Genomic DNA, 16,912 nt, shown 5'->3' on the forward strand with positions numbered 1-16,912 from the left:
CCATGCACGCGAGCCACAGGGACGAGTTTTTCACTAAGCTGCAGTTACACCCAAGGCCTGCAGGGGGCGCTGTTTCGCATAAAACGTGCAAACTCCTTAAGGCACCTTTAAATCTTTAGATTATTCAATGTGCTTCGATTTGAACTTTATCCGTCAGAACTGGTACTCCACCAGTCGACTCAGTTTTCATTCTTCCTATTGAGCACCAAACAACAGGAAGTGACGTCCCATGCAGAATATCCAGCGCTGTGTTCTTTTACAGTCCCTGGTTCAGCTTTAATTACCGACACCGTGTTCCTCCTGACGTCTAGTTACATTACTCAGATGGTAAACACTGATCCAGCCAGTTTCCCTTCCTCCTGTCGACACCAACATTTTCCTCTAATTCCACAAAATCTGATTAATACTGAGTAAAATAAATCCCAAAACCAAGCAGGTCAAACAAAAAAAAAACATTTATTCATCATATAATTCTGTGCAATAATACAAGATACAAATAATCATCTGGTAAATGTGACACTTCATAAAAGATTCCAGGTCTGAAGCCACTAAATAAAACTCGGTACATTCAAGGTCATCGAAGGCGGCGGCCGCTCTGCAGGACGCACGGCGACCCAAATCAACATTTCCACAAAAAATTCATTCTGATCGCTGTTCAACTGAATAATAAATACTTCACGCACTGGATGACACACTGTTTACACTCTGTTTGGTTTCAAGCATTTTCTCAAAGTCTCAATGCTGCTGCAAAGTGAAAACACCGCTTACTCTAATGCGACGAGGAACGACCTCTGACCTCTGACCCCAGCAGCACCGCCAGGGTTTCGGTTCTGCTGTCAGGTGCACAAAACTCATCAAGATGACTGCTTGTGTTGGACTGGTATGTCTGGCCGAGGACGGCCTCGTTCGAACCCGTTTGGATCCGTTTGGACCCGTTCGGACCCGTTTGGACCCGTTCGGACCCGTTCGGACCCGTTCGGACCCGTTCGGACCTGTTGGGCCCGGGGGCCTGGACGATGTCACACTGATCCAGATGAGGCTTGTTTTCTCGTTTCTGTGGATCTGAAATTCTACGTTTCCAACCTGGAAACGCTGCTGGCGCCTCAGTTCCCCTGAAACACAGTCAGCCTGTCACTGAGGGGGAGCGCGCGCACACACACACACGCACGCACGCACACACGCACACACACACACACACACACACACACACACACTCTCACAGAGGCACTTGTACCCTGTGACTGCTGGCGGCCGGAGCCTCGGGTCGAGTGTCGATCACTCCACACATGGAAACTGTCACAAACATTCACAATACTCTGTACAATCATGATTCCTCTGAAGTCCTTCAGTGCTCAAACAGCCACCCTGACCCTAAACCCTGACCCTGACCCTGACCCTAAACCCTGACCCTGACCCTGACCCTAAACCCTGACCCTGACCCTGACCCCATGACCCTGGCCGTGCCGATGCTGGCAGCAGCGTCCGTTTGGTAAAGTGCAGCAGTGTCGGTCCGTTCAGATCAGCTGATGAGAGCTCGGCCTGAGCAGGTGTGTCGTCGGGTTCGAACCCCGCCGCCCGGGCATCAGGAGTCCTTGTCGCCGTGCGGCGGCCGAGCGCACACCTCGCCCGCCCGGTCCCTGCGGTGGGGCGGCGGCAGCTCCTCATAGGGGGGCGGGGGATGGTCGGGGCTCTGTCCGGACGGCGGGGGCCGGCCGCCGCCGTCCGGCTGGCCGCCCGGCGCCGGCTGCTGGTGGCGGCGGCCCGCGGCCTCCTGGGCCAACAGGAGCTGCGTGGGACCCGGGGAGGAGCAGGGCGGGAGGCGCTGCCCCCAGCTGCCGTACACCGCCTCCTCGTAGGACGGCAGGGAGATGGGGAGCCCGTCCACCATCAGGTCCAGCTGGTCCGAAGAGCGGCGGCTGCTGATTGGACGGAGAGACGGTCACCACACAGCAGGGGGCGCAGGCGCAGGCGGAGGCGTCCTCCTTACCTGTGCGACTGACAGGGGTAGAGGCGGGACTTGACCACCAGGCAGGCCGTGGTGGTGAGCAGGAAGATGGACACGCCCACCGCCGTGGTGGCCATGCTGGGCATGGAGTCGTACGCCCGGTCCTCAGACTTCACGTTGGGGCCTTCAGAGGAGCAGAGGAACCGTTAACACTCCAATTATCATCATGCAAAAATTAAAATCACAGATGGAAGGTGGACGTTGAGGGTTTGACCTCCGGGCCCGAGCGACACGCGGACACGACGCATCGACGTCATTATCGGCTTTTTATTTTCAATACGGTCAAAGAGTCTCGACAGAGAAACTGTGGCTCATAAAAATCAAGACAAACTCTGTTTCTGAGACGTGGAGTCTCCAGTCTAAACCCATTGCTGCTGGGAAAGCAGGGCATTCTGGGTAGAAAGGCTGAACAGAAAGACTTGATCTTCTGTGTTTTCGGTCAGGAGAGTGGGCGATTGCTGCCGTGACGACGCGTCCGCCGCTTTCCGCCAGCGTCAGACGCAGGAAGCGTTTGATGGTTATTATGGCGCCGTCGCCACTTCCTCTTTCTCCACGGTGACTTCCTGCCGAGAGCGATTGCGTGAACGGCGACAGAGGAAGTTGGAACCGGTGTGAGGAAGCTGAAGCTGCAGAGCAGCAGCGCTGATGTGACAAAGTAGGTCAAATAACGGCAAGATCGGCCCTGCTGCTGCGAACGCTTCCTCCAGGGTGTGAAGTGAGAAACTTCCACAAGTCAACAAACATAAAGTCAACTCAGCTCAACTTCAAACTCACTGCATATCTCTCAATCCCATTTTCAGTTCTCTTTTTAAACCAAAGAGGCTGACAGCCCTGGACCACCTGGTGGCTCACTCAGAAGCGCTGTGAAGAGACAGCATTCTGCAGAAACCTGCTTTCTCCTCACAATCAGCAGAGTTCAGACTAAACGACAGGCCCTGGACTGCAGAGGGCCGCCGTTCCAGAGACGCGCTGCCCTCCCTCTGCAGGCCAGCGCCTCAGAATGCAGCTCCGGGTGGAGGAGAGCCGGCCCGGTCCGCTCTGTCACCTTTGACGGGGATGCAGGCCGGGATGGGGGGCTGCCAGCGGCCGTGGCGGCAGCTGGACACCGGCGCCCGGCTGCTGACGCGGTACCCGGGCTCGCAGAAGAACCGGATGGAGCTCTTGTGGTGGAAGCCTCGGCACGGAGACGGATCGCAGCGGAAACCACCATGTTCAGGCACCAGGGGGTGAGTGCAGTTCACCAGCCTGCCTGCAGACACACACACACACACACACACACAGAGGAGACATAAGTACCCAATCCACCGTCATAAACACAGATCTAACGTGGAGCCTGGACGCAAAAACCACATTACAAGTGTATAAGCTGTAAAAAAGAAAAGGAAAAGTGTGGCCTGTAGTTTCCCTCCAGCGCCTGCTGGCCCTCCCCTTCCGTCATCAACACCAACTAGCACCTCTTCTAAGCAATGTATGTAAATCATGCATGTTCGGTAAATCCTGACTGTTTCTGTGTGGATTCTCCTGGACTGTGTCCTCCTGTGAGCAATCAACCAATCAGAGAAGGCCTCAGAGAGTCACCGAGCTCTTCTCCTGCTTTCAGCATCTTCTCTGCAGTGTGCGGTTTTGTAACCGCACACAGTTTCTTTGTTTTGGGCACATTTGCTTCGGAATTTAACAAACGCAGCGTTTTCCAAGCAGATCGGTCGTTATTCATCCCTCATTTCTCTGCTTCTACCATCAGGTGTGTTTCCTTCATGATGTTGATGTAAAGAAATAAAATGTGATCAAGGGCGTTCAGGACCCGTCTGATTGGCCAGATCAAGTGATCAAATGCAGAGCATGAATGGAAACATCATCTACTGAGCCGAGTCTTTTGTGAGCTGTGTATTTGAACGCTGACTTTAAATGCATCGAGCTTCATGCAGACTGAGACATGAAGCCGACGAGAACTAGAACCGAAAGTGCAGCGCACTTCATGAGTGTAGCTTCCTGTTCCAGAGATATCCTGTGCCGAGTGTGTTTGGTTGTCCGTCTGCATGGCAGCACGGGTCTGCAGAGTAAAGTTCAGACTCAACGGGACGTCACTGTTCAATTAATATGAATTAACACCTTCAAACCCGCCTTAACTGAGATTTACTTTTATTGACTCAGCTGCAAAAACTACACTTCATCTCAACATGTCAATAAAAGCATTGAAAACTATAAAAAGCACAATGCTAGCTAGCTAGGAGGCTAACAGCTCATCTTATTCTTCTTCAGGTTCTTCCAGCTGCAGCTCTGCAGAACCTGCCTTCAGTCTGCTGGGATCAACATGTCCTCTCGTTCTGTCTCCTGGGAGTCACTTGCTTCTACATTTACCTATTTTCCTGCAGAAATTTGACCTTTGACCTCTTCAGAAGCGTTTTTGTGTATTGACTGAAGGTTCTCTTCCTCTTTCCGGTCATCAGAAGCCATCCGCGGTTTTCAGATGAACTGAACGAGCTTGACGTGTGTGTCCGGGGCTGTGCGTTGAGGATGCAGAGGGGGAAGCTGTGGGGATCGAACACGGTACCTGCAGCGAGGAGCGGCGAGGAGGCCACGAGGAGCAGCGCACACACCAGACTGACACACTGTCCACACGGCCGGGCAGACGGGACCGAGGCCGACATCAAACCAGGAGTCCTGAGGACACGGCGGGACGGAGAGGGGTCAGGACGACACACACACCTCATACTTCACACACACACACCAACAGCATCGCTGGTGAGCCGGCATGACGCAGATGTTCCCCCGTTACTCACACACTGCTGCAGATCTGTGTGTTCCATGAGGCCGGAGTGGTTTTAAAGTCATTCAGGACCTCACTCCTCACACACATCGAATGGACACACACACACACACTCATACACACACATGGTGGAGGAGCCTCGGAATCGACACACCCGGCCAATCAGAAGCTCCTCAGTTCCTCCTCCCATCAGGTTTCACGGCTCTAACCTCACTGTAAACTCTTCCACCTTTCAGCTGATCCAAAGTGAAACTGTCACAGATGAGTGTGTGCTGCCACACACACACACACACACACACACACACACACACACACACACACACACACACACACACACACACACACACACCTTTGCCACAGACTCGGCCTGAGTGCCAGCGGCTGAGAACCAGTGTGTAGGCGTGCTGCAGTGTGTGTTTACTGCTTTCATGTTGGAGGAGATGCCAGTCACACACACACACACACACACACACACACACACACACACACACACACACACACGCACACACACGCAGAGTGTGTGGGAGGCCTGGGTCTGAGTCACCCTGGCTCTCTGTGATACTAGAACTTGCTGTAATGTTTGTCAAGCTGGAAAAAGGCATAAAAACACAGTAAGATCGTCGCAGCTGAGGCTGCAGAAAGAGAAAGTCTTTCTGCAGCCGAGCTTTGAACAGATCAGACTGAAGGCGTCACTCGTCTTCCTCTGCTGATCCGCTCGTCCCTCCGTCCTCAGCGTCCTCTCCCCATCAGCCCATCTCCACCCACACCTTCCTCCCCCGGCCGGTGCTGCAGAGGATGCATGGAAGCAGCGTTCCTCTCAGCTGTCTGAGTTCAGCTGGGGGTGAGCAGCATGCACGGCCTGCTCCTCCACCAGGGAGTTCAACCTGCAGCTCCTCTGCAGAGGCTCAGGGAAGCGCTCAGATAACTCGTTCTGGTTTCATTTTTATTTTATGTGCATACCACAGTGATTTTCAAAAACTATTCTAAAATATTAAAGAGATTAAAATTAATAATAATAATAATAATAATGATAATAATAATAATAATAATAATAATAATAATATAAAATAGCCAGAATTATTAAAAACAGATAAAACTGTGGAAAGAAAAGGAAGAACAGTTAAAAAAACAAAAATAAAAAAAAATGTCAAAAAGGGTTTAAATTACTAATATCACTAAAACTCCTCTCACCATAAAGAAATGTGGCTATAAGTAGAGGAAATTGGTAAAATAATTCAAATGGTTAAAGGAGCTATATCATGCAAAATCCACTTTTTTAAGGTTTTAAGCATGCCACTAAGTTGATTTCCCTTTAAAACCACCCCCAAAAGGTTATTTGCCTTCATCCACGCATGTCTGAGTAATCTCTTTCAGTCTGCTGCTCTCTACAGCAGCCCCTCCCTTCAGGTAGAAAACAGCTCGTTTGAAACTCTTCAAACCTAAGTACATCACAAAAGTAGAACTCCCCCCCCCCCCCCCCCCCACTGAGGTTTCAGAATTAGTCCCCGAAAATCTTTTAATTAACACAAAATGACTTTCCCTTAGCGCCAAAAATAAACTATTACCATGTTAATGCCAATAATAGGGTTTGGACGAGCTATAAAAGCATGATACAGCCCCTTTAAGGAGAGAAAAATCCAAGGAAATTATCTCTACAAAAACCAAACATGGAAAAAAAAAATCTAAATATCTGAAACAAAATTCAAATAAATGTAACCTGAGTGTTTAGTATATAAACACACTTATTTTTTTATGTTTGTTTTTTTCCTCGTTTCAGATGATGAGCACGTTGTGTGGCTCTATTTGGTGGGAAGTTCTCAAAATGTCTGTGTAGTCATTATTCACAGTTTGTGTTGCAGCGCCACCACAGGCCTGGAGGGAGAACTGCAGGACGTCCTGGTGGACAGAGACTCTTCTGGATGCAGTTTGGTGTTTTCGTCTCCGTGGTGGATGCGGTTGCATGGTCTTTTTAATTCGTAATTGGTTTATTCTGAATTCAGTAATTCATAATTATATTCATGAGCGTCATGTTTACAGGAGAAAAACGACGGATTTAACTCCTGTCTCACGCCGGGTTCTGTGAAGCGTTCTGATTGGACCGTGATATACTGACGTCTCCCGGAAGTAAACACCTTTTTTCTCTTCTTTCTTTCTCGATTAACTTTGACGTTGCAGCTTTGAAAATGTCCTCATTGTTAAGCGCCCGTCGATCTGCCTGTTTCATTTCATCCAATTCTTCTAAAAATAAAACGTCTCCATACGAGTGGAACCGCGGACTGCGAGCCGCCATGTTGGAAAATTGCGTCATCACCACTGAGCATGCGCAGAACGAGCACAATGAAGTCACCTCATAAGAAGATAATTCTGCTTCCAAAGGAGAATAAACCCACCGGTCTATTTGGACTGAAATTGAATTCTGAATAAAGTCTTCAGGTGTTTACATGGTTGTTTTAGAACAGAATTATGTTTATTTGGGTTTATAGAGGAATGAAAAGTCCCATGTAAACACGCACTGTGGAGGTTACCGAGTCTTCATCCAGAGAAAACCTCCAGCCCTCTGCAGGCTGCAGTGGTGGAGGAGGAACCAGCAGCAGGACCTGAAGCCTTCAGGTGTTGAGATACTTCAGTGCCACACGCTGACTGATCTGTTCGCTGTTGTTCTCGTAGTGGGTGACGGTGCCGTCTGCGGGGATTTACCTGAGAGTTTCGGCTCAAAGAGCAAAGGTCACGCAGTCACGGCAGCTCCTGACAGAGCTCAGGGGGCGAACGGAGTCGAGGAGGACGCCTGCCGCCCTTCAGTCCTGTGACACTGCTCGCCTCACGCTAACAGCAGACAGTCAGAGGACCAGGACAGACCAGGAAGACCCCACAGGACCAGGAAGACCCCACAGGACCAGGAAGACCCCAGAGGACCAGGAAGACCCCAGAGGACCAGGAAGACCCCACAGGACCAGGAAGACCCCACAGGACCAGGAAGACCCCAGAGGACCAGGAAGACCCCACAGGACCAGGAAGACCCCAGAGGACCAGGAAGACCCCAGAGGACCAGGAAGACCCCACAGGACCAGGAAGACCCCACAGGAGCTGCAGGTTTGCAGAGTTCTGACTCAGTGAAGTCAGACTGGCTCAAATCGTCACGTGCCCATTGTCCCACGGCGAACGTCCAGCCGTGAGGACAAAATGTTCACCGACTGTCACCGGCCGACAGGAGCCGGTCATAATGTTCTGGCTGAACGGAGTCTGCTTCTGAGAACAACACACTGATTGAGAGAAGAGTTCGGCCAGACTGAGGAGGTGCTGCAACTGTTTCACCTCATAATGCAGCGTAACCTGACCCAGAACACACACACACACACACACACACAATCACACACACACACACAATCACACACACTCCCGTGTCCTCATGTGGTCCCAACAGACTACAGCAGGTTAATCATGGACCAGTATTACCAGAGTGAAAACAGCCATGGACTCACAGTCCAAACCTCCTCCACACACACACACACACACACACACACACACACACACACACACACACAGCTCATGTTATTAAACTACTGCTTCTATATTCTCTCACACAAACCTGCATGTCATTACATTTCAAGAGATTCACACACCTTACAAATGTTTACCCTTCTGACTTGATTAAAGGTGGATGCTGAACTGCACACACACAACACACACTGTCCGTCTGAACACACACAACACACACTGTCCGTCTGAACACACACAACACACACCGCCCATCTGAACACACACCACACACACCGTCCGTCTCCTGGAGGCTGAATGAAGCCATATGAGTCACCAGTTAAGTTCAAACATATTTTTGGCCTGCAGGCGGAAACCAGATAAAAACCCACAGACGCAAAGGTAGAACATGCAAGCTCCACACAGGTCAGCCTGCCGGGACTCGAACTGTGAGGCGACGGTGCGAACCACTGCACCACCCTTAACATGCACCGGGTGGTGAAACCGTGGGGAACCTGACTGATCTACAACCAGCGGTGATGTGGATGCGGATCCAGATGCGGATCCAGCTGTGACTCCGGATGCTGGACCCCTCCCGCAGCTGCACAGACCCCCGCGGACAGCGCGCGGTGCGGGAGGGTGCGCTCCATTCCCCCACCTCCCAGCCGGGGAGCGGCTCCGGCAGGTGAACACACCCCGCCGCTCCCGCACGGCGGTCTGCTTTACCCCCTTTACCCCCCAGGCAGGTGAAAACCCGTCTCACCTGAGAGCTGAAACCGAGGCGGCGGCGGCGGGGACCCTGCAGCGGGGGAGGAGCGGCGGCTTCACCGGCGACAGCGGGCGGAAGGGCGGATACACGGACCGGAGCTCCGCGGTCAGCTGACGGTCGCTCTGCTGCTCCTGCTCAGCAACAAGTGGCCCCTCTCCGCGCTCTCCCCGCTGACTCACCCATCAGCTGGGCCCGGCAGCGGCCCCGCGCCTCCCATTGGCCGCCGCCGCCGCACAGCACCGCCCACCCGCGCGGCTCCGTCACGTTCTGGAAACGCTCCCTGAATGCGGGGCGAACAAACACACACACGCGCCCGTTTTTCTGGCTTTGTGGGGACTTTTCGTTGACTTCCATTTATTTACTGCACATTTACTCTAAACTCAAAAATATAAATGACACAAAAACAATATATGTGTCGTATTTACACTGTTATTTCAAACAAATACACACTGAAAACCTGTGAGAGGAGGCAGTAAAGACCGATGCAGGCATAAAGACTTGAAGCTGAAGCACCAGAAATAGAAGTACTTCTACCTGTACTCACACTGCAGTACTTGTCTGACTTCAGTACTTTGTGTGATGCTTTTGGCCTCACATGGAACTTAAGCATGTGTCCCGCAAACACAAATTCGCATTTATATTAAAGTGGCTGTATCATGCAAAATTCACTTTTGTATCTTTTAACCTTGTTATATAGTTATGTTCTCACCAAAAACACCCCAAAGCGTTTTTTCCTTTGTGCCTGTGTGTTTGAGCTTTCCTCCTTGTTGTGCTGCTCAGAGAGGCAGCCCCTCCCACCGTGAAAACGCTCTGTTTTCCCACGATGACGTCACACGGAGAAGATGGCTCCCCTGAGCCCCCCCCCCCCCCTCCCGCAGGCCCTCGGTAATCAGTTGTTGCTTTTTTCTAACTCTGATTATGGAGATAAACTTAAACCATCGTCTGAAAGCAACAGTGAAGCAAGAGCAAGAGTCTGGAGGGTCTGGAGGGTCTGGAGGGTCTGGAGGGTCTGGAGGGTCTGAAGGGTCTGAAGGGTCTGAAGGGTCTGGAGGGTCTGGAGGGTCTGGAGGGTCTGGAGGGTCTGGAGGGTCTGAAGGGTCTGGAGGGTCTGGAGGGTCTGAAGGGTCTGGAGGGTCTGGAGGGTCTGGAGGGTCTGAAGGGTCTGAAGGGTCTGGAGGGTCTGGAGGGTCTGGAGGGTCTGAAGGGTCTGGAGGGTCTGAAGGGTCTGGAGGGTCTGGAGGGTCTGAAGGGTCTGGAGGGTCTGGAGGGTCTGGAGGGTCTGAAGGGTCTGGAGGGTCTGGAGGGTCTGGAGGGTCTGGAGGGTCTGAAGGGTCTGGAGGGTCTGAAGGGTCTGGAGGGTCTGGAGGGTCTGGAGGGTCTGAAGGGTCTGAAGGGTCTGGAGGGTCTGGAGGGTCTGGAGGGTCTGGAGGGTCTGAAGGGTCTGGAGGGTCTGGAGGGTCTGGAGGGTCTGGAGGGTCTGGAGGGTCTGAAGGGTCTGGAGGGTCTGGAGGGTCTGGAGGGTCTGGAGGGTCTGAAGGGTCTGGAGGGTCTGGAGGGTCTGGAGGGTCTGAAGGGTCTGGAGGGTCTGGAGGGTCTGGAGGGTCTGGAGGGTCTGAAGGGTCTGAAGGGTCTGGAGGGTCTGGAGGGTGTGAAGGGTCTGGAGGGTCTGGAGGGTCTGGAGGGTCTGAAGGGTCTGGAGGGTCTGAAGGGTCTGGAGGGTCTGAAGGGTCTGGAGGGTCTGCGCTTGGTGAGTTTCTCACAGGAAAAAATGTTTTCGCGTGTCTTTGTGTGTAGAGAAGCTAGAGCTAAAGAGCTAAAGCTAGCTAGCGTATTTGTTTTGAAGCGCTGATTGGTTGAAGTAGCTGTCAGTCAAAGTCCATGTTAATGTCATTTCTAGGGTTTGGACTAGCTAAAAGAGCATGATACAGCCCCTTTAGGATTTTTTCATACCCTTCTGGGGATATCTCATTGACTTCCAGTGATTTATCAGACTTACTGTAAATTCAACTAGAAGAAGAAGACAATGTATGTAAAGAGTTACATTCATCAACATGTGTCACTCAGTGCTTCATATAGAAACAAATAGAAAAGTGGAAGACGTGCTTTGTGTGTTTTTCATGTACATATAACAATGTAGTGTAATTTATGGGATGAAATAAGTCAAGATTTCAGAGTAAATACAAAAAGAAGAAGCAGCTCTTCGTGGGAACAAACCTTGGGTGTGTCAGTAACTCTAGGTTCTCAGAACACACACACACACACACACACACACACACACACACACACACACACACACACAGCCCCAGATGTGGGTGGAACCACTGTGTTTGCAACCACACTTGGTCACAGCTGATTAGCGGCAGTGCTCAGATCAGCTGATCACTCATTAACTCCTGGCCTGAAACTTTGCACCAGAACACCAGACGTCCCGTGACACCTGGAAGTATCGAGGCAATAAAGGAACAGATGTGCTGTACCCGTCTGTACCCGGGCCTCGTCTGGATGTCTCAGTCCGTCCCTTTACCTGGAGCGTCTCCGGTGCAGCTGGGTTGTCTCCTCAGTGTCTCTGGGTAAACCGTGTCCAGCCTGTTTGACATCAGTCATTAACCCACTCAGCTGACCGCGATGGACAGTAGATGATTACTGTAGGGTTACATCCAGGAGAACAGGATGACGTGTGTTTGTAAGTCACGCACACACACACTCAGCAACACCAAAACAAAAACAAAATGAGGTAGAAATAAAACATCAGAACATAACTGAAACTAGAGCGTCAAAGTGAAACGCCGTCGACGCACAGCTGTAGCCACAAGGGGAATTACAGCGTTATTACAGCGTTATTACACTCAGCTTTGAACAGGCTAAATTAAACCAGTGAAAATAAAATAATTTGTCTTAGATACAATCACAAAACAATAGAAATATGGAATTACAAGAGCAGAGAGAAGACGGACAAACAGACGTCGCATCGTCCCCGTCCAGCGAGGACAGACTGTCCAGTCTGGTCTTTCTCTCACTGTGACTCACATGGTTCAGTCGTTTCAGTGCTTCATGGTTTCATACAGGCCTTGGGGCCAGGTGTGTGTGTGTGTGTGTGTGTGTGTGTGTGTGTGTGTGTGTGTGTGTGTGAGAGAGAGACAGTGAGCGCTGAAGCAGTTCGTCCAGTTAGTGTTTGTTTTCCCCGTCTGTCCTGTTTCTGCGTCCACATGTTTGGACCTTATGGCCCAGATCCCCGTTTACAGACGGTTGACTGACCCCACACACACACACGCACACACACACACACACGCGCGCACACGCAGCGGCGGAGCTACTGAGTGTCTAGCTTGGTTTGGTGTTTCTCCCTGAAGTGACCCGCAGAACAGCATGCTGGGAAAACCTGAGCAGACACACACCCTCATGTGTCAGACCTCACAAACCATCAGCATGTTTTCCTCACGTTCTGCAATCAGATCTCCAAACACACACAATCACACACACACTCAGCGTGACCACAGCCCTCCTGTGTGTGTGTGTGTGTGTGTGTTATGAGTTGTGTGCAGAGCTCTTTGACGGAAGTGCTATAAATACGCCGTGTGCCACACAGACACACACAGAGAGAGAGAGAGAGAGAGAGAGAGAGAGAGAGAGAGAGAGAGAGACAGACAGACAGAGACAGAGACAGAGACAGAGAGAGACAGACACACACACACACACAGAGAGGAAGGAAGCATGTGGGCTCTGTATCAGCTGATGAATCTCTGTAGTTTAGAGTTAAATTACAGTGAAAAGGTGATAAGACCTGTTATCTTTACATTTCACAGAACTGATTCTTCCGTGTCTCAATAAAACCCTTCCAGGAAGCGTTCTAGCTGGAACTGGGCGGAGACGTTCTGCTCTGAAGAAACCCTGAGGTCCGGTCCGCGGCAGGAACTGGGTTCATGACGTTCAGCGCAGGGCGGGTTCAGGTACAGGCTGTTCGGCTGGCTGATGAAACCAGGCCCGGGCTCTGACGACAGCCGGGGTGAATTTCCAGAGCAGGAAGTGAGGACTTCAGCGGGCTCCGCCCAGAAGCTGCTGCTGAACGCAGAGCTTCCGTCAGGCGGCGAACAGGAAGTCCTCGGCGCAGGACTGCTCACCATCACTGGGCTCATGCCAACAGTTGAACATGTCATTTGAAAGAAATCAGGGATAAAGTGTTTTTTTTTTTTTTTTAATTTTTGATGTTAAAAAAGTCAGCTGTTAAAACACTTTCTTAAAAGAAGAAACTAAAAATACATAATTCAGTGCATGGAATTGTGATGTTGTGTATTAAAAGGTGTCAATTTCACAGAGGAGCTGAAACAATAATATAGGTTCTAACTTTGAAAAACACTCTTTTTCCGTTTTTACAGTTGATAGAATGAAACTATAATTTTAAATGTGATTAATATATTAATGAAAAAAAACCTTCAAATGAACCAAAACATCAAGAACAGTTTGGTTTTTAATTTATTGAAGCTATAATTATGGGAATAAAATGGGAAAATGTTTCAAAGAATAAATCAAATGATGAACAAAGCAGCTGAAGAAAGGAATGGTTTTATTTCAGAATGTCAGGAGAAAAGCCAATTAAAAAAATCAATATTTGAAGGAAATGAAAATGAGTCAATCATGAAAACAAGTAAAAACTTTTTAAAACTGATTGAAAAATTGATTCATGGAATTAAAAAAGGAGTTTGAACTCATTAAATTAAATAAATGAGAAGAGAAGAAGTAAAACTGACATTTAATCCAATGAGACCAAAAAAATTTGAGGAAAAGCTCATATTTTTAAAATGTGTTTTTCAAATAAAGTGAAAATGTAGAGGTGAAATAAATGAAATATCAGGAAACAAGACGATAAATTCTATTATGAATGGGTGAATTAAAAGAAAACACCTGAGGAGAGAAAAGGAAGTTAAAGGTGCTGCAGAGCAGCAGGGGGTCACGGGGGTCAGGGGGTCACGGGGTCACGGGGTCAGGCCAGGACTCGGTGACTCATCACAGCTTCGCTCCACTTTCCGCCAGAGAGCAGCAACATGAACATTTTAGTCCTGGGAAGCTGCCAGGGGGTCAAAGTTCAGCAGAACGCTCAGATTACAAATGTTCACAGCAGACGTTCAATTTCATGTGTTTTAATTATCTTTTGTGTACAAAATAAAATTCATGTTTTCATAAAAACAAGATTTGGTCTGAAAAACCTTTTTTTTTTTTTTTTTCCAAACAAGCTTTGTAACAAGGAGGGTCGATACGGCGTGACGCTAACTTCCATGTTGGTTCACACACACACACACTCTCTCACACACTCACAGCTGATCTCTGCAGCACTCCGAACACACGGTCCCATAAAGACGAAACCATTCAAAGGATTTAGTGTCGACGATCTGCTGTGGTCATGTGGGAGAGCAGCCTCTATCGCTCATCAACAGTGCTTCAGAAATCACCAGAAATCACTCTAAAATCAACCAGGAGACACATTAGAATAATAATAATATTAAAAAGGAAGAGTAGAGATGGTGAAACATCCAAGCGGACAGATCTCTCTAAGCTCATCGTACTCACAGGAAAAGCAGAAGGAATGAAGAGAAATCCGTTACCACGACTCCAGTGTTTACCTTTCACTTAGTGTTTACAACAGGAAACTAGCGTTTTATGGCTACAAAATAAAGTCACTCGGACTCGGCTGCGAGTCAAACATGTCCTCTCTCAGTAGTAAAGTTCTGTGTGAGGAAGAAAGGATCCGTAGAGACCAGTCTTTACAAAGACCACAAAAATATCCAGATTGTCCAAGAGTCCGATTAAAAAAAAAAAAACAGCCAAAAATCAGTCCTTCAGATTATCCGCTGGTGTGTGTTCTCACAAACACACACACCCGTCAGAGTGAGGATCCAGATGGTCCACATGGAGAACAGTGACAGAGCTACAGGGCCGCAGGGCGAACTACAGCGTTACAGAAAACCAGCTACAAGGAGGACGAGTCTGTCCACAGGCAGCTGGGGCTCACGCACGCACGCACGCACGCACGCACGCACGCACGCACGCACGCACGCACGCACACACGCACACACGCACACCTTATTGCCTCTCAGTTGGGACTGGCCCCCACAGTTTGGTGCCTGGCGTCAGGAACAGAGAATCCTCCTGCAGACCGGGCCGGTGGCTCCGCCTGTGACCTTTGAACCTCTGCGTGCAGGAGTATTCTGCCACTCCCCCGGAGGCGGCGCTCTCTCATCTCATGCGGTTCTGCCTCATCAGCGGGACGATGCAGGACGGCGGACCCGCCTTGGTGAGGAAGGGGTGGGTGAGCAGCTCGCCGGCCGTGGCCCTCTGGGCCGGGTCTCGAACCAGCATCCTGTCCAGGAAGCCTTTGAGCAGAGGGGAGACCTGAGGACAGAGGTTGCTGCCGTTAGCCCACTCCACACATCCAACATGACAACAGCGTTGCAGGGTTCAAGTCCATGATGTGTTTTGTTGCCCCGGAGTCAATTTCAGATCATTAGCATAAAGGACAATCCTGCTACATGCTACAGAGCGGCTCACACTCCGGAGATGCTACATGCTACAGAGCGGCTCACACTCCAGAGATGCTACATGCTACAGAGCGGCTCACACTCCGGAGATGCTACATGCTACAGAGCGGCTCACACTCCGGAGATGCTACATGCTACAGAGCGGCTCACACTCCGGAGATGCTACATGCTACAGAGCGGCTCACACTCCGGAGATGCTACATGCTACAGAGCGGCTCACACTCCGGAGATGCTACATGCTCCAGAGCGGCTCACACTCCGGAGATGCTACATGCTACAGAGCGGCTCACACTCCGGAGATGCTACATGCTCCAGAGCGGCGCACACTCCAGACATGCTACATGCTACAGAGCGGCTCACACTCCGGAGATGCTACATGCTACAGAGCGGCGCAAACTCCAGAGATGCTACATGCTACAGAGCGGCTCACACTCCGGAGATGCTACATGCTACAGAGCGGCTCACACTCCGGAGATGCTACATGCTACAGAGCGGCTCACACTCCGGAGATGCTACATGCTACAGAGCGGCTCACACTCCGGAGATGCTACATGCTACAGAGCAGCTCACACTCCGGAGATGCTACATGCTACAGAGCGGCTCACACTCCAGAGATGCTACATGCTACAGAGCGGCTCACACTCCAGAGATGCTACATGCTACAGAGCGGCGCACACTCCAGAGATGCTACATGCTACAGAGCGGCTCACACTCCGGAGATGCTACATGCTACAGAGCGGCTCACACTCCGGAGATGCTACATGCTACAGAGCGGCTCACACTCCGGAGATGCTACATGCTACAGAGCGGCTCACACTCCGGAGATGCTACATGCTCCAGAGCGGCTCACACTCCGGAGATGCTACATGCTACAGAGCGGCTCACACTCCGGAGATGCTACATGCTCCAGAGCGGCGCACACTCCAGACATGCTACATGCTACAGAGCGGCTCACACTCCGGAGATGCTACATGCTACAGAGCGGCGCAAACTCCAGAGATGCTACATGCTACAGAGCGGCTCACACTCCGGAGATGCTACATGCTACAGAGCGGCTCACACTCCGGAGATGCTACATGCTACAGAGCGGCTCACACTCCGGAGATGCTACATGCTACAGAGCGGCTCACACTCCGGAGATGCTACATGCTACAGAGCAGCTCACACTCCGGAGATGCTACATGCTACAGAGCGGCTCACACTCCAGAGATGCTACATGCTACAGAGCGGCTCACACTCCAGAGATGCTACATGCTACAGAGCGGCGCACACTCCAGAGATGCTACATGCTACAGAGCGGCTCACACTCCGGAGATGCTACATGCTACAGAGCGGCTCACACTCCGGAGATGCTACATGCTACAGAG

The 16,912-nt window shown here is 50.6% G+C and overlaps 2 protein-coding genes across 5 annotated transcripts in view; both read right to left on the reverse strand.

Annotated features, from left to right (window-relative positions):
• Positions 1 to 437: 437 nt before the first annotated feature.
• On the reverse strand, positions 438 to 9,178 carry LOC115401032 (sushi domain-containing protein 6). 3 transcript variants are annotated; one of them, XM_030109168.1, is made up of 5 exons: positions 9,015 to 9,178; positions 4,557 to 4,671; positions 3,051 to 3,254; positions 1,988 to 2,129; positions 438 to 1,919 (listed from the first exon to the last, which is right to left on the reverse strand). In XM_030109168.1, the coding sequence occupies exons 2-5, from the start codon at positions 4,651 to 4,653 to the stop codon at positions 1,583 to 1,585; spliced, it is 780 nt and encodes a 259-aa protein (XP_029965028.1). In that variant the 5' UTR covers positions 4,654 to 4,671; positions 9,015 to 9,178; the 3' UTR covers positions 438 to 1,582. The 3 variants fall into 3 exon arrangements, with proteins under 3 accessions (XP_029965028.1, XP_029965027.1, XP_029965026.1); XM_030109167.1 differs by having other exon boundaries at positions 438 to 1,916; positions 4,557 to 4,666; positions 9,010 to 9,178; XM_030109166.1 differs by having other exon boundaries at positions 4,557 to 4,666; positions 9,010 to 9,178.
• A 4,979-nt stretch (positions 9,179 to 14,157) lies between these two features.
• The window catches only part of pak4 (p21 protein (Cdc42/Rac)-activated kinase 4), a 30,726-nt gene continuing 27,971 nt past the window's right edge, over positions 14,158 to 16,912 (reverse strand). For both annotated transcript variants that reach the window (XM_030109164.1, XM_030109165.1), the window contains exon 11: positions 14,158 to 15,399. In XM_030109164.1, coding sequence (XP_029965024.1) covers positions 15,244 to 15,399 — 156 coding nt within the window. In that variant the 3' untranslated portion in view covers positions 14,158 to 15,243. The remainder of the gene's footprint in view (positions 15,400 to 16,912) is intronic.

Source organism: Salarias fasciatus, chromosome 14 (assembly GCF_902148845.1).
Source record: "Salarias fasciatus chromosome 14, fSalaFa1.1, whole genome shotgun sequence".
Lineage (NCBI taxonomy): Eukaryota > Metazoa > Chordata > Actinopteri > Blenniiformes > Blenniidae > Salarias > Salarias fasciatus.